The sequence below is a fragment of the Theobroma cacao genome, chromosome 6 (genome assembly GCF_053813885.1).
Source record: "Theobroma cacao isolate CCN51 chromosome 6, ASM5381388v1, whole genome shotgun sequence".
Lineage (NCBI taxonomy): Eukaryota > Viridiplantae > Streptophyta > Magnoliopsida > Malvales > Malvaceae > Theobroma > Theobroma cacao.
Genome location: NC_142644.1, coordinates 17433350 through 17452342, shown reverse-complemented (window position 1 = coordinate 17452342; position 18993 = coordinate 17433350). Strand labels below are relative to the sequence as shown.

Below are 18993 nucleotides of genomic sequence, written 5' to 3'. Positions count from 1 at the left end.
ATAGACATTATTAAGGAGGACCTTTGACGCCGGGGCGTTGTAAAGACACCTAGGCGTTATGAAAAACACCAATCGTGGCGAGGTTGAAAACCCCACTAAGGTGAATCACCAATCTTGGCAAGGTTGAAAACCCCACTAAGGTTAAAAATAGCCAAAATCCCACTTTGGTTGGCTAGGCCAAAGATATTAAAACCTCTTACTCTTTAAAAGAGCCTAGAGAAATAAGCACTCCTGCTTATGAAAATATTATTTATTAACTCTCAATTCTGAATGTCTCATAACTAAGTCTAAAGGTCCTATTTATAGTATTATAGGCCCAAATCCTAATAAAACTCTACTCCTAGTTATCTAATACAATTAGAATAATTAATAAGAGATTTAAATAAAATAGGTGTTCTATTCCTAAATAGAACATGACTATCCTAATTAAATACTAATTCTTAAAAGTATTAAAATAAAAATAAGAAAAGAATCCTAATCTAAATAAAATAAAGAAAATAAATCATAAATCAACTAAATTAGTAAAAACTAAATACAATCCTAGATGCTCTGGCGTCATTCTCCTTGGGTCAGAAAAACTCGGCTCTGACGAGTAGGCCTGGACATACTCCATGTTGATGTCTGGATCTATATATTGTCATAGTCCATACCAACCATTTGATCAATTCATCCATTGTTTTGAAGGTTGTTTTCCATTCATCTCCAAGTCGTATTCGAATTTGTTGATATCCTTTCTTCAAATCCATCTTCAAAAACACTTTAGAGCCAATGAACATGTCATCCAATCGAGGGCTAGGAAAATCATACTTAACTGTAGTCTTGTTAACGACATGGTTGTCCACAAAGCTTCTCGATAAGTTTCCCGAACTTTGGTTGACCAATTTTGTTTGACCATCATTGGATAAGGATGAAGACACTTTATTCTCCTTAGAGACTAATAAGAGACATAAATGGTTTGACTCACAATAAGCTTTGCTTAAGCTAGGCACAGTGATGAGTGCTTTATCTTCCTCTTGTCTCTTTGGTCGGTCTTCTGGCTTTAATGGAGTCAACATTATTTTTACTCCATCCTTGATGAAAGAATAAGTATTCTTGTATCCATCATAGTGAGCTCGACGATCATATTGCCATGGTCGCCCTAACAACAAGTGGCATGCGTCCATTGGGATAACATCACACCAGACTTCATCTTCATACTTATTTCCAATAGAGAATTGAACACAACAACGCTTTGTTACCTTTATATCGTTTCCTTTTCTCAGCCATTGTAGCTTGTAAGGATGAGGATGTACTTCAGTTGGAAGTTTCAACTTTTCCACCATGTAGTTGGCAACAACATTCTCACAACTTCCACTATCAATAATGACATTACAAACCTTCCTTTGGGATGTGCACCTTGTATAAAATATGTTGTGATGAAGCCAACTTTCATCTTTAGTCATCAGGGCAGTGTTAAGGTTACGACGAACAATAAGAGCTTCTCCATGGTCAACAGAAACTTTTTCTATCTCTTCGTCATCATACTCATCATAGACTGGTTCTAATTTTTCCCAATTCACATAATCTTCTTCTTCTACTAAGGAAATAATTCTTCGATTCGGACAATCAGAAGCAATATGTCAAAATCCTTGGCATTTGAAGCACTTTTTGTTGACATTAGAAGCACGAGTAAAAGTAGTCTCTTTATTGTTACTACTTGCAGTTTTGGAAGAGTTTACCTTTGGAGGCGGAATGGTTACTGAACTCTGACTTTCATCATTTGAGATAGATTCTTGTTGTCTAGATGAACTCATTGACCTTTTTTGTGATTGTTGTTTTTCAACCTTTAATGCTAATCTGATGACATCATTTAGGTTCCAATATGGTTGTAGTTGAACAACATCTGCAATTTCAACATTGAGACCCCCAAGATAACGAGCTACAATTTGTTCTTCAGGCTCATGGACATCGCACTTCATGTGAAGTTGCTCGAACTCCATTGTATATTCTTCCACCGTCATTGTTTTTTGCCTCCAGTTATGAAATTTGATAAAAATTTCTTGTCGATAATGCTCAAGAAGGAACTTACGCTTGAGTTCTCGACGCATCTTATCCCATGTTCTGATCTTGTTGCGGCCTTCTCTTTCTCGTTGTCTTTTGAGATTTTCCCACCAAATAGAAGCGTGTTTCTTCAATTTAATTGCCACAAGCTTCACACGTTTTTCATTGGGAATATCTTTGAGCTCAAAAACTCTTTCTACTGTGTAGAGCCAGTCAAGGAAGTCATCAGGATGAAGTCTTCCTTCAAACTCAGGAATGTCGACTTTGATTCCCAAATCTCTGGCAGCAGCAGTTCTCAGGTGACGAATAGGTACTTCTTCATCAGAGGACAAATTTTGATGAAACGGGTTGGTGTCATTCTCTTCATCACTAGAGTTGCTATTGTTTATTTAAGCATCAAGTCTTGCGAGTTGCTCTTGTAATTCTTGAATTTGCTGATGTAGTTCTGCAATCTCAATCTCGTGATCATCTCTTTGACGATTTTGACGTCTTGGCGGCATTTTATTTTTTATGGTGATGTAGAAAAAAAAAAGATGATGATATAACTATAAAGAAATAAAATTACCCGTACAGGGAGTATCGAAACTTGACAGCGAATCTGAACTTATGCAGCGAATAATAATCCTCTCGCTCTGATACCAAACTGACGCCGGGGCGTTGTAAAGACACCTAGGCGTTATGAAAAACACCAATCGTGGCGAGGTTGAAAACCCCACTAAGGTGAATCACCAATCTTGGCAAGGTTGAAAACCCCACTAAGGTGAAAAATAGCCAAAATCCCACTTTGGTTGGCTAGGCCAAAGATATTAAAACCTCTTACTCTTTAAAAAAGCCTAGAGAAATAAGCACTCCTGCTTAAGAAAATATTATTTATTAACTCTCAATTCTGAATGTCTCATAACTAAGCCTAAGGGTCCTATTTATAGTATTATAGGCCCAAATCCTAATAAAACTCTACTCCTAGTTATCTAATACAATTAGAATAATTAATAAGAGATTTAAATAAAATAGGTGTTCTATTCCTAAATAGAACATGACTATCCTAATTAAATACTAATTCTTAAAAGTATTAAAATAAAAATAAGAAAAGAATCCTAATCTAAATAAAATAAAGAAAATAAATCATAAATCAACTAAATTAGTAAAAACTAAATACAATCCTAGATGCTCTTGCGTCAACCTTGGTAATAGCTATTCCAAGGATGGGGGAATGGGTTAAGAATTTTGTTAGACAAAATTGCCTTTAAATAAATTTAAAAACGACCACCATATACAACATAGATTGTCTTCATTTTTTCACATTGTCTTTCTTTTTTTACCCATATTCTACCTTTTTTCTTCTCTCTCTAAAGTCCCTCAATGGAGGGAGATGATGGTGACACCAATGCTAGTTGTAAAAAGTGCCAATTGGCATTCCCCCACCATATCCGTGTGAGACTTTGACCTTTATAGATTCGTAGATAGAAGTAGACCCGATATCCTTGATCAAGGGTAATTTTGTCATTTCCTTAGTAAGACCCTAAAAGTAAGTTTTAAACAATATTAAGGCCTAAGGCATAAATGAATGATGAAAATATGGGTAAAATGACGAAGGAAATAAAAATGATGATGATTTCCACAGTAGGGGCAAAATGGTCATTTTTTACCTCAGGTCAAATTTTTAAGTTTTCATGAACCCGAGCATTTCTAGACTATTATGGACCTTGTCTCAGTGTCAAAAGAGTAAAAAGATTGCATAAAGGATTGGAGGAGAACAAGCTAACTTGTTGAAGGCATTTTGGTAATTTAAGTGGAGTGGATAAGCTTGAGCTATAAATATCTCTTTCTTCCAGCAGCTTCTTCTTCTTCTTCTTCCTTCTTCTCTTTAACGTTGCTTCCAACCTCCATAACCTCCCTCAAAATAGCTCCACTTTTCATGCTTTCGGTGCACCCTTTCATAAACCCTTGTGCTCTTCCACTCTCTCTCTCTTTAAAACCCTTGAAAAATCTTATTTCCATACTCTCTCTCACTAGTTAGGTGTTTTAGAGAGAGAAAGAGGAAGCTTCAATAATAGCTTGAAAGTTTTTGGAAAGAATTTCAAATACAAAGCTACCAAGGTGAGTAGTGAACTAGAATTGATTTTTAGTGTTGAAAATGATTAGTGCTTAGACTTGTGGGTGTTTTGGTAGTTGAGGTTGTAAATTCACTTTGGAGTGATTAGGATAGTGAAAATGGATAGCCATTTAATGGTACTTGGAAACTAGTAGGTGATAGCTTGTAGAACTTGTAATTATGAGAATTGAGTTAATTATGATGTTAATGTGATGATAGGTTCCAATGAAGCCACACCGTCCCATTTGGACCCTAAGAGAAGTTAGAGTCGACTAAAGGTTCAATAGTATACCGGTGAGTGAACTTGCATTTCAAAATAGTTTTGGGAATGTGAATGATTTATTCAATCTTTCTTAAAAACGGGTGCCTTGGAAACAAGCCTTTGATAAATTGTCTCTATATGTGACATGTAGCTGTTATGGATTGTTGTACTACTACATTATGTTGATATATGTAAAACCCGACCCTATAAACATATGTCATGACATACATGCACTGAGTAACATGTTATTACGCTAAGAAAGCTCTTAAAAATAGATGAAACCCGGTATTGTACCTAACGGTACACTTGAGTTGATTTAACCTCGAACTAGTTCAAATAGGAATCATAGGATGAAATTTAATATTTTACAATCCAGGAATGACTAAAAATGACTGTTCAGAGTTCGAGGGTTCATTTGAGGAAAGATTGAAAATTTTGATGTTTAGGGGTAAAATCGTCATTTTGCCACCTAAGATAATAATTTAATCATGGAGTGAAATTTTTGACCAAGATTAACTATTTGGAGTATAATTTAATGATAGGAAGTGAAAAATTTCAATTACGGTAATTTTCAGAACTTAAGGGCAAAACGGTAATTTTGTCACCCCGGAGTAAAACCGTAATTTTCACCACCCAAAACTTGTCAAAATTATAGGATTTATTTATTTTTGGTATGAATAACTATGATATTTTAAGTGGTGAAAAATTGAAGTTTAAAAGACGAAATTTTAAAAAAAGGCCAATGGAAAAGTGACACATGGCACTTTTTAATGATTTAATATTATTTTAAAGGAAAATCAGCCCATTTAAACCCCACATCAGGTGATGGTCAGCCATAAGGAGAAAATAAGAGAGAAAATAGAGAGGAAAGGAAGAAAAGAGAAAAACCAAAGGGAAACTAGATAATTCAAAGGGGAATTCGCGTTTTTTGTCCGTTTACGCGTCTAACGGTAAGATTTTTCGACTTTAGCTTGATTTCTACCTTTCCTATGCCTTTGTTTCCATTTAGCATGCTTGAGGAGAGAGATCAAAAAGTGATACCAAGGGCTGGCCGAATTTCAAGGGGAAGGATTTTGAGATTTTTATATTTTGATTCTTAGTTAAATTGTTAGTTTTAGTTAGTTAAATGTGTATAGAAATCAAATTGGGCAAGAAAGCATGAAATTCTTACAATACCCACCCTTGGCCGAATATTCAATGATGAACAATGATGATGAACTGATTTGTATTCTAAGAGAAATGAAGAGAAAATGATGAAAAATGGTTAAATGTGATAGAAAAACAAAGTGGAAAATTAATCGAGTTAATGTCCCATTTTTGACCAAATTTTCCAAGCAGGAAAGTGAGCTGATTTTGGTGATTTTAGAGGGTTATTGGCTGATATTTAATGGTTAGAAATGTTGGAGAGAAAATGGGACAATTTAGAGCTAAAATGGAGCGCGTTAGCAATTTATCGGATAAAGTGCCAAAAATAGGTTAATATCGCGTTTAAACCGTTTTAGGCTATTGCATTTCATACCATGCATTAGTATAGGATTTAAGTCAATTATATAGTGATTTAGCATCAATGTGGTGAATTGTGTAAATTTTGCAATGTGTCTAGAAGGAGAGCCTTCCGGTAAAGGCAAGGAAGTCGTACCCGACGAACAGTGATCGGGGCACCTAGAAAGCATTTAATTTGTACAAACGGTGAGTAAACCTATTATTATTGTAAATTATCTAGAGGTTTTTTTTAAATGCTCTTCATGTGTTGTATGAAACGAAAATGAGATTAAAATGGGACTTTTGATGTTTTAGAAATAAATGTGACAAATAAATATATTGTGTTGATTATCTGAAATAAGAAACTTTTGATCATGAAATTGAGTAATTGAAGGCTGCCAATTGTCTTGAAAAATATATTTTCCTATGAATGGCTTATGATATGTGAGTATATGTGGCTATATTTTATAATTTCATTAGAAATTTATGTAAGCTGTCTTTTACTATGCAAGCTAGGTAAATAAATGAAAGCCACATTATACTGTCGAAATTTTATTAAAATTGGTGGGTTTAGTCACTGCAATGATGGGTTTTCGTGGACTGGCTATTAGAGGGTACGGTAAACCCGGTTGCATAGTTACTCCGATTGTAGAGGTGATGAGGGTAACTCTTGGGATAGTGTTGGAGCTCACTTCACGTCGAACCCCCACGTGAATGTGTAACTCGGCCAACGCTAAGGAACGACTTGTTTTCAAAACTAATATGTGTTTAACATGTAAATATCTTAACAACCTTTGCGGACTCGGTTAGATGCCTCGACCAAGGTATCCTCGAGGTCTAGTTTTTTAGCTTGAGCCCTATTTCTAATAAAAGTCATAAGCCTTAACAACTATTTTGGTAAATTACAAATATTTTATGGTTTAAGAAATAAATTGAAAACCTTATGAAATGGTTTGTGATTTGTTGTTTAAACTTGCCTCCATTTTACTCGCCTTTAGATATTTATAATAATGTATGTTTACTCATTGGGATTGCAAAATCTCAGCCACCTCCTTTCCAAATATTTCAAGCCTGTGGTAGCTTGTAGATACTCTATTTTGTCGAGGATTTCAGTTGACCCCTCTATCTCACAGACAGTAGGTTACTATCACCAACACTTAGTGTATTTACGAGCCACTTGTCATTGTAATTATTATTGTACATTATAACTTTGTAAATTATTGTATGTATAAATTTATTTTACTTCCACGTTACAAAAGATTACTTACACATGTTTGTATAAATATTATTTTATATAAAATGCTATATTTTAATCAATATTTTGAATAGTAATATTTATCTATAAAAAAAATAATAATAAAATAATTTTTATCTTTTGATTTACTTGAACCGAAAACGACTGGTAATTGTTTAAAACGAAAAGTTTAACAATGATTGCTCACAGGAAAGGTAAGAAACTGATACGTAAGCCTTGTAGGGTTCCGATTGGCATTTCGGGTAATGAGTGTCAATCGGGACGTCGCGACGATTGTCATGGGCCCGAGGGAGGTTTCGGGTCGTGACAATATATATATATACGATTAATGTTGTGTAATGATATTGACCCAAATATGTGAGAGTAGGAGTGTGATAAGCCGATGCTGACCCGGCTATGTGAAAATGGGAGTGCGAATAAGCCGATGCTGACCCGACTATGTGTGAGTAGGAGTGCGCATAAGCCGATGCGACCCAGCCATGTGCTAGTGGAAGTGCATATGAGCTGATGATGATGGGAGGGTATGCTTGATGATTGATATATATATATATATATACATCTATGGTATATGGTTGTAATGCAAATGTGAGAATTTGACATGTTGAATTTTGGGAATTTATATGTGTTTCATGTTGCTTTTGTTATTTCAGCATGATGGCTTTTTCTTGAGGGGAATGGAAATTTTTTTCATGGTGCTTTGATTCTCGCTGCAGCGAGAAACTCTCGGGTTGTGAAGGCTTTCAAAGACCTGGTTCTTGTTGCAGTGAGAAAGTTACTGTAGCTTCTCGCTACAGCGAAAATCATTCTCGTTGCAGCGAGAAACTTTCTGTTTGGCTAGTTGAATTTTGCTGCAGCGAGAAACTTTCTGTCCCACTTGGTTACCTTGTTGATTTTTGCCACATTTTCCACCCCTTTAACACCATAGTGAATTATTGACTTTCAATATTAAGGAATTAATTAACTAGGTCGAAAATGAGGGGTTTAGAGAGAAACCCTTGATCAGTTGAGAAACCCTCAGCCAATTGATAATTGGAGACCAATATTGCTGCAGTGAGAATGCCTTTCCGCTGCAACGAGGACCCGTTGTTTACTTGACTTGAATTGCATGAATGCTAGTAAAGTTTTCACTCTTCAAATCCTTTGTTGAGCATGGACCCTTTCCATTAAGTGATTTACTCATTTGGGGTTTACATGTAGGGTTTTGATAAGAACTAAACCAAATTGCATTATTTAAAGAATAAAAGCATCATGATTTCTTTTAATTTTCCTTATTGTATGCTTGTTCCCTTTCTTGTTCAATCACTGAGTTTATACTCATTGTTTTCAACTTTATGTTTTCAAATCAAGAGGCAACTGGTAACTAGGTCGAGGTGCCTTTGTATATTTATTTCCTTGGTAGGTATCTCGGCATTCAGTAGCCATACGTCACTCGGGTCTCTTCGCTGGATATAGAGTCTCCTTTTTTATGTGTAGACAAACCTGATGTAAATTATTAGAATACATGTTGTAGACAATACATGTATATTTTGATGGTTAATACCACTACGAATTGGAAACGGTCATCATTATTTGAATTGAGATTGTGAAATATGACTTTAATAATTTTGATGGAATGATAAACATGTCATATAAGTAGGCTTGCTTGGGCTTGGTGGGCTACGTCCATTGGGCCCATGCGTCGGTCATGGCTCAGAATTTGGGTCGTGACAATCTAGTCGCAAGAAGCACCGATCTAATGCTCCATGCTGAGATTTGGCACTTCCTAGCCAAGTCCCCACAATCGAATTTGGCACTTCATAGTCATATCTTTAATGGCCGTCAGCTAAAAAGAAAGAAAAACAAAAAAAAAGAAAAAGCTAAAAATTAATATTTTATATTTTCAAATTAAATTAAAACTTTAATTATAAATTTTTAAAAATTAATATTTAAAATTTAATTATAAATTTTTTGTATTTAATATTTTAAAAATAAAAATAAAAAATAAAATAACCATATATTTTAATAAATGATATTTTTGTCATTTATCATTTATTCCTTAGTTATTGCTAAAATTATTCCTACCAACCAAACATTAGAATAAATCATAATAAAAATTCTTGTCTTATTCCTTTCCTCGAAACCATACTACATAATAACTATTTCTCCCTTATTCTATTCTCATGAAATGGTTATTCCATTCCCATCCTATTCCATTCCATGAACCAAACATACCTTAAGTGTATTAATGAATTAGGCAACAATTATATCGATATGGATGATGTTGAGGTTGATGGTGTTGTTATTTTTTCTAGGGCAGAAGATGTACCGACGTACTTCTTTGATAATCTAATTGATTTGTCTTTGCTTTATTTTTGTTTTGAAATAATAAAATTGATTGAACTTAAAGAGCTTTGAAAATGAATGAAGGATTTTTTTGAATATGAAAAAAATCCTCAAATGAATGTTAAATCTAAACTTAAAGGAAAGATATATTGAAATGCTTTGAATATGAATGATCATGCTCTTGATCTTAAAGAAATATTTTAAAGATCTCTTGTTTTCAAAATTCAAAGTGCCAACCTATGAAACGGGTTCTCAAAAGAAAAAACTTGATTCTTAAATGAAAAAAAAAGAAAAATTTATTTCTTTGATTACAAAAAGAATTGGTTTTAGAGAAGGCGAACTAAGTTCTTAAGCAGATATCAACACTGAAGAATCAATTTTGAGAAAAGACGAAGTTGGTTCTTGAAAAATCGAAGCTTCAATATTTATGAAGAACCGACACCTTGAAGACAAAGAATTGATTCTAGAGAGACAAAATGCAAAAGGTAAAAAAGCAAAGAAGAAAGAATCGATTCTAAATGGAGAAGATATCGGTTCTTGAACACCAAAAGTACAATTTAGAAACAAATCACAATGAAGAACTGATACTTTGAGGCAAAAAAATCAATTCTCGAAGATTACGAAGGTGTTACCTTTGAACCCAATTATAGAAGAACAGCCACCTAGAAATAAAAGAATAGATTCTCCAAAGAAAGATACAAACTTTGTGAAGAACCAACAACTCAACAGTAAAGAATTGATTATACAAATGTGATACAATTTTAGAAGCTGGCTGGAACATATAAAAAATGATTCAAATTTCACTCTAACTGGCAAAAAATCATAAAGGCAATAAATATCCACCTTGAGGACATTATAGTAAGGATTTTGAGAAATTTTGAATGAGTTTGAATCATTTTTGAAGAAGAAAAAAGTAGAAAAACAAAAGAAAATGCTGTGAGCAGAAAGTTTCTATCTTTGATCAAGAATAGACCGTAAATATCACATATTTATCCTTCAGTTGATCCTTCTTGAGCTTAAACTTTCTTTGATCATCCACATCTTTGAAATATCGCTCACCTTTGTCATTTTAAATTTCTTTATCAACCTTTCTAGAGGTTTTGAGTTTGTGATTCACTAGAATCCACTGTTGCTTTAGTTATACCTCTAATCAAAAGGTAGAAACGTTTTGCCTAATCCTTTAAAAGGCTACATCTTGTGTAAGGGTTGTTTTTGAATCTAAAAAAGGTAGTGTCTTGATAAAGGTTATGATTGATCTTGCAAAAACCATGTTGTAGAGGTTACACTTGATCTTGTAAAAGGCATGTTGTAAAGATTACGCCTGACCCTGTTGAAAAGTAAGCTAATAATGGATTTAAACTCCTTATGCTATCAAGAGAGAGGACGTCGGCATTGGAAGGTCGAACTTCTATAAAAATCTTGTTGAGTACTTTTTATTTTTTTATTCTTTACTTATACTTTATACTTTGTTTTGCTATTTCATTCTTTCATATTTTCACTTCATTTTTAAAGATTTTTGAAAAAGGAGAAATTTTTATTTAATAATCAATTCACCCCACCTCTTGGTAGTTTAACTTTAAGCTTATCTTTCTAACAATTTGGATGCTCTTTTAGCTTCTCATTTTCCAAGGGCAAAATGCTACTAAAGGTAATGTTTTCTAAAGTATTTTTGAAACTAAGATTGTTCTTGCTCCATAGGCTACTTAAGCTAAGGCTATTTTTGAAGTTAAGGCTACTCTTGATGCTAAAACTATTACTGATGATGCTGAAGCTATTCATGATGTTCGAATTATTCTTGATACTGATCCTATTCTCTGTGCTTCTTCCTTTGCAACTCCAAAGCACAAAGATGTTAGTAGTGCTTTCGACACTCATGTAATAGGTATTAAGTAGAATGGTTAAAAAGTCAACTTTCATGGCTTTCAAGTTTCATTATAGCATGCAAAGTATTTATAACATATTTACAATATAAAAGCGGAATTTTAAAGTACTTGTACTTCTAACAGCATAGATGTAATTTCTTCTACGATGGAGACCTTATTAATAATTTAATGAATGCCCATATTCAATGGATAAGTTTTTCACTAGAGAAATTGAAACTAATGTTACTATTTATAGATGATGCCAGAAACATTGGATTCAAACTTGAGTGCCTCAGTTATTGTGTCTAAAACTAAAATTTTTCTAAAGTAGAGGCTGACAAGTCACTATTGGAAGCTGAGCTAGAAGATATGGCAATGAAGATGGCATCAATAAGAAATCACAAGGTCAAAGTGCGAGGAAAATTAAATGCCTTTACCAATATTAACAATATTGGCTTTTTTTCATGGGATCACATATTTGGCTAGCTTTAATTTACTTTTTTCCATGAAATTGTTGACAAATTACCCATAAAATATCAATTATGGATTCTTCAATAGAATTTACTAAAAAATAGTCGACACAATTTCAATGAAATTCCAATAAAGTACTATCACCAACTTCATTATCCTACCGATGAATTTTGACAGAAAAAATTTAATCACCAATGTAATATATATTTTGATAGAACGACAATGGATTATTGACAAAATTGTGTTGGTAAATTAACTACCATTTGATCATTTTATTGATGATAGTAAAAATTTTTTTGATGGATTTACATTTCATTATCAATGAAGAATCCTATTGGTAATTTTCAAACAAAATTTTTGGATTTTCAATAGCTTAGCATTACTAACAAAATTGTTAAATTTTTAGATTGTCATTGAAAATGGGACTTTTTCTAACGAAAATTACCTTATTATTTTGAAGTGATCTTAGGGCTATTCCTAGGGGCAGAGTTACCAAATTTTTGTTAGGGGGGTTAAAGACAAAGGAATAAGGGTTGAAAATTTTAGGAACTAATATATATGTTGAACTTAACCAATAATCAAAAGATTGATAATAAAAAATAATTTTATACAACATGTAAATTAAGAAAAGAAAGACTTACAAAAGTCTTTTAGGAAAGTTGTGCTCGATCATGGTTTCTAAATTCAAATTCATCAATTATTAATTATGTATTGAAAAACATCCATTTATTTAGGATTGAGTCTTGGATGTTTTGATTCACATTGCTCTTGTTCATGAGTTGAAGTATTGAGGTTTGGTCACTCAAGTATACGAGAATCATTTGGATGATTCGCATCTTTTCTTTTGAAAAATTTGTCAATTGTTTTCAACTTATTCATACTTTAATCAAACTTGAAAAAAAAAATTAATGTAGTTAGCATTCAATATTTTTATTTTATTTTTATGTAAACTTATAATACTAAATTTAAAACTATAATGCATAAAATATAAATAGTTAAATACAATATACAGGATTAATAATTTTCTCTAATATAATTAGGATTGTTTAAAGATTATATATTCTAGATAATTTCTTTTCAACTAAATATAACACGTAAAGCACATAAACAAGATATACTCAAGATAATTTCCTCTTACATAATAAGGATTAATAAAAAATGATATATTGATGAAATTTTAAGCAACAGTGTAACACTACAACTCATATTTGAGAACTACATAATAATTTGTTAATATTTAAAGATTAAAATCATAGAAAATAAAATCCACATAATAGAAAAAAGAAAAACATAACAAGTAGAAGATAAAACATACATATGATATAACAAAAAAGAACAAAGACGAATATGGTTGATGATTTGTAGAAATTTAGTGAAGAAAATCTATAGAAACTTACAACATATGAGCAAATAGAATAAAAATAAAAAATAAAAAAATATAAATAAAAATAATAATACAAATTAAAAGAAAAAAATAAAAAAATTCAAAGTTGACTGAGGCATGTGGGATCTTTTTTTGTTATTCCTTATTTGTATTAATTATTAAATAAACAATTATTTTGAGGGTGCCATTAAGAGAATATTTTGAAAATTTTATATGGTATTAAAAAAGTTAAAAATTTTGGGGGGGGTTGTACTTAAAAGAGGCTCCAACTTCGTTGACTTTTCCAATTTATTTCCAATGTTCAGTACTTTAATTACTTGTGTATCTTAGAAGTTTACAATATGCATATGATATGTTAGGTCAAGTACAATGCATAACATAGATAGTGTAGACTACCAATTACACTAGCATACTCCAATTGAGCAATTGCTTTTCCAAAATTTTTGGATAGCTTATGCAAAATATTATTCAAGGTGCTCACTTCTTTAATTCCCAAGTTTTTATACTTGTTTATAATATTCTCAATATAATGAGATTAACATAAAGCATAGCTTCCACTATGTTTCTTAACTTTAATCCCTAAAATAGTATCCATTTCACCAAGATATTTCATTTTAAATTGCAAATATAAATACTTATTATTTTCATTTACTATTTTCATATTATTTCCAAATATTAGCATGTCATCAACAATCAAGCACATTATAACATCATATTCTTTTGTAAATTTAGAATAAATACGTTTATCAACATTGTTGTGTTTAAAGCCATGAAAAAATATTATCAATTCCAATTTCTCATGCCATTATTTAGGAGCATGTTTAAATTTGTCTAATGATTTGACCAATTTGCATACTTTCTTTTATTTTCAAGGAAAACAAACCTTTTAGGTTGTTCCATATACATTTCTTTTCAGGTTTACCATTTAGAAATGTTGTTTTAATATCCATTTAATATACAAATAAATTATAAATTGATGCTAATGCAAAAATACTCTAATGGATGCTATTTTAGTGACTAGTGCATATGTGTAAAAATAGTCTATACCTTTTTTTTTTATCTAAATCCTTTAGCCACTGATTTTGTCTTAAGGGTTTGAATTGATCCATCTATATTATACTTTTTTCAAAATACACACTTACAACCTATAAGTTTTGACTAGGAGGTAAATCCACTAATGCCCAAAGGTTTCTTGATAGTAATGAGTCTATTTCTTCATTTATTTCCTTATTCCAAAACGTTATAATACCTTGATGCAATTAATTTTTTTATAAGTTTTACATATCTTTTTGTACAAATATGTCCATTGGATAGAACACTTTGCTATCATAATTTATATCACCTAAAGCAATCTACCATGCCTTATTATTTTCAAAGATATTAATTTCATAAATTAATGCAACAAAACTTTAACTTTTTGCTAATGGTGCATTTTTCTTCATCTTAAAGAAGTAACATTTTTCCTTGAACAGACCTTGTTTTGCATAATTGCAATATGTACTTTGTCACGACCCGGAACTCCCATCGGGCTCGTGACAACCGTCACTACGTCTCGATAGGCACTCATTACCCCGAATGCCGATCGAAACCCCGTAAGGCTTAGCATCAGCTTTCGCATCTCCCCAGTGAGCGATAGTTATTAAATCTCGCATTTCAAGAAATCATAAGTCGTTTCCAAATCAAAACAATAAAATATTATTTTTTGGCTCACAGAGGCACTTTCGTCATTTTTCTTCAAAAATATCGAAACTCGCCAAAAACATGGTGTAAAAGATAAATATGTTTATACATACTTTAAATCAGATAACTGAAGTATAAAATTACTTTTACAGTGACACGTGGGCCCCCAACTGACCAAGAAGGTGTAGGGCTACGAACCCTTACTTTCTAGGATGCAACTCTAAGATTAATTCTCGTCTTAATCAACTATCAACAAACTGTCCTGAGCCTTAAAAATGGATAGGAAAAGGGGTGAGATTATGATTACATAATCTCAGTGAGTAAACAGACACCTTCTAAATTATCTAAAGACGAGTAAAGGGAGACAATTAAAAATAATTCATTTCAGCAAATTTTTTTACAACACGAATATTCATTTCAACCAAATAATCAATATGGCTCGTGAATTTCTCAAAACTTGGCTCATGCCAAATCCTGTACTCGGGGAAAGTTGGATCAGGGGTATCCAACCGAGTCTGCCAAGGCTGTGAAAATTTTTATATAATCATAAAACTTGTTTTTATTTTGAAAAAAAACAGCCGTTCCTTGGGGTTGACTGAGTCTCACTTCATGGGGTGGTTAACGTGAAGTGCACTCCAAAAGCCCATCTCAGGAGATACCCTACGCGCCTCTACAACCGAGGTGAGAATATAAAGGAGTTTACCGTGCCTTTCTAATAGGTTGGTCCACGGAACCCCACCACCGCAATAGCCAATCTTTAATCCACCAATTGATCAAATCTCAATGGCATAACATGGCAATTACATTACTAACCAATTTATCAAGGCAAAACAGATAGTTCATATTTTTCAACACAAGTATAAATTCAGCCAATCATGACAATTTATCACAAGCCATTTACTCAAAATTTCAAATCCAACATTCTATTTTCAAATCAATTTATAAAAATTTCAATTTATTTTATAATTCCATTTATTTTATAAATTCATATTTTTCTCATAAAACAAGAAATTCATCATTTAAAATAATTTTCACAAATCACAAAATTGAATAAAAACTACTCTAGATAATTCAGACGATAATAGGTTTACTCACAGTTCTAGGAGTCTATGTACTCCTAATCCCAGTCTCTAAGCACAATCTCTATACTTTTACCAGTGTAATTGACTCACCACCTATCCACAATGTAGAATACATAATTCACCACATCAATGCTTGACCATTATAAAATCAATTCAGGCTCGGTGTACATGCATGATATGATATGCAACTTTCAGACTACCGCTTAAATGCGGTGTTGACCTAATTTGGACTATTACCCGATTAAATGACAATTGTGTCCTATTTGGCTCCCAATTGCTCCCTTTCATTTCGAATATTTTAATTCACTAAATACAATTCCAATAATCTAAAATTCAGTCTAACAACCCTCACAATTCTTCTTGAAAATTTTGACCATTGTGGTGCACTATCACTAAAAATTTCCATTTTCTCACCATAAATCATCATTTCATCAATTTTTCAACCAATTCACTTGATCACAAAATCAATTCATTACTTCTACACTTCACATAGGGTTCGGCCATTGAAGGTTCATGGGGAAAATGGATTCTTTTCTTGTTGTTTTGTTTCTAAACATGATTAACTAACTAAAAACACTAACATAACTTAGAATTAAATCAATCTAACATCATTCTCTCTCCATACCCATTCCAACCAGCCATGAATTCATCATGAAAGCATGTAATTTAACCATGGAAATTAAGGGAAAATGCATGGGTAAGGTAAATCACTAGCAAAATCAAATAAATTTTACCTTTGCTTGATCAAATCCTTGAATTCCAACATTTTCTTTTTGATTTTTCCCACCTAGGGTTTGTTCTTCCTTGGTTTCTCTTCTCTTCTGGTTTGGCTGATCACTATGGGAGAAATGGGCTAATTTTTTGCCTTTTGTTAAAGAAATAATAAAATAATAAAAACATGACATATGGCATTTCCTTATTGGTTCAAATTTGAAATATTTGACTTTTAATTCTTTAATTCTCCACCACACATTTCTCATGTTTATCCATTTCCATGATGAATAAAATCCCTTTGTCTTGACAAGTGTCGGGGTGAAAATTTACCGATTTGCCTCTAGGATGGCAAAATTACCATTTCGCCCCTATACTCCAAATTATACCGAAATTAAAATATTTCACTTCTAAACCTCAAATCATATTCCAATAAGTCAAATGGGGCCAAAAAAATATTTTTTAAAAATTTCTATTTTATCCCCAAATGGCAAATGACCATTTAACCCCTAGATAGTGAAAATTCCAGTTTGACTCCAAATTGATCCTCAAACTCCGAATTACCATTTTGAGTCATCCCTAAACTGTGAAACTCTTAATTTCACCTTAAAATTCCTATTTGAACTAGTTCGAGGCTTAATCTACTTAATGGTACCATTAGGGGCAATATCGTCTTTTAACGATTCCTCGAACTCTCTAAAAATGCAAACATTCTATTGAGTATATAAATGACGTCGTAATTATTTTATAGAACAGGGTTTGACAACACTATGCCCCTTAAAATAAAAGTTTGTCCTCAAAATTTCACTTATCAAACTCAAAGAAAAGGTAGGGTATTTTCTTCCATTATTTCCACATACTTCCTGTTTATCTCACAGGTATAAAATATCAATCTTCTTAATCATATTAATCCATCTCGTACAGCTTAACCATGCTATAAATCATATTTCCTTGATATTATCTCCTTGACTATTTCCCAGAGTCTTTTATGTTCACATTGTTCAATTTCTGATAAAATTTCTTATCATTGTACTACCTACATCACTCATCATATATTAAGTTTGAATCTTAATTCACTAAAAATCATTCTTCATTTTAGTTGATCACAATATCAACCCCACATATATGTATATGCCTTATAATCCCATTTATGCTTCCAAGATCTACCTTGATTTGATCATTGAATACGATGCAGTATCACAATTCCTCAGAGTCATCCCTTTGTCCTCAATCATCTTTCATGCCTCTATATTGCTTTGTATCCCATCCTCATACTTATGTGACATGTCAGTCATGAGTCTAACTTGACTGTATAGCCATTTGCTCCTTAAGTTTTAATGTTTTCTCATTGCGAAAAGTCTTTCGAATTTATCACATCAGAGTATTGATAAGGTGGATACATATCCATATTTTATAGTTCAAGGTCTAACGCAATGAACACTGTCTCATCATTAAAGTTCTACCCTTATTTATCGATCATAGCTCCCTTGCACACTTACCTATGCATTCCTGGGTTACCTACAAGCCACTCATGGCCATCCAACTTTTGCCCTCTTATAGTAAGTCAAACTAATATATTCTCTAATGCTTTTCCATACGCTTCCTTAATAAAGTTCCACTCTTTCATACGAATATAACATCATTCTTCCTTAACCAATTTACAAATTGTACTTGAAATTACAAGACTTAAAACTAGATTCTCCTTAAGCACTTTTCAATATTAATACTAATATCACTCTCAGCTTATAGCTTCCTTTCTATAATCACATAACTTAGTGCTTGCTTTTACAAGATCCACGACAGAACTTCTCTTGAGTATTTCCTTAGGGATATCTATCTTAAACTTATGTCTCACAACATGTGATCACTTAACCCGTAACTTAGCCATTTATGTGGCATTCTCTTCGAGGCCCACCCATGTGGCCTCTCCATCCGAGGCCCACTCCAAGGTATTGTTATATCTGTATCGATCCCCTTGGCTACTCGACCATGCAGGACCGCATACACCAAGTATCGAACCCCAGACCTTTTTCTTCCCCCGAAGGGTATGCCTTTAACCATTTCAACTTTAACTCATTCATATCGATACCTTCCAAAACCTTAAAACTCCAATTACCAAAACTTAGAATCAAGTTCAATGACCTTAGGTCAACTCGTGAATTCAACTTCACATCTGTCTCATTTTATTCATGTGTCCTAGACATGAAGTGTTCTTAGCACTGCGGCACCATGGCTATTGGAGTTTACTTGATCAATGTTATTCATCTATATTTACGGTTACCACACTAATCATCCTCAACCGTTTGGTTTCCCTTCAAGCTTACGTCACAATTTCCATAACCATTTATAT

At 32.7% G+C, this 18993-nt stretch overlaps 1 protein-coding gene across 1 annotated transcript; it reads right to left on the bottom strand.

Annotated features, from left to right (window-relative positions):
- Positions 1 to 569: 569 nt before the first annotated feature.
- LOC18598561 (uncharacterized) lies at positions 570 to 18704 on the bottom strand. Its single transcript, XM_088807640.1, has 3 exons — positions 18559 to 18704; positions 1645 to 2418; positions 570 to 1590 (listed from the first exon to the last, which is right to left on the bottom strand). The coding sequence occupies exons 1-3, from the start codon at positions 18702 to 18704 to the stop codon at positions 570 to 572; spliced, it is 1941 nt and encodes a 646-aa protein (XP_088663766.1).
- Between the last annotated feature and the right edge of the window lie 289 nt (positions 18705 to 18993).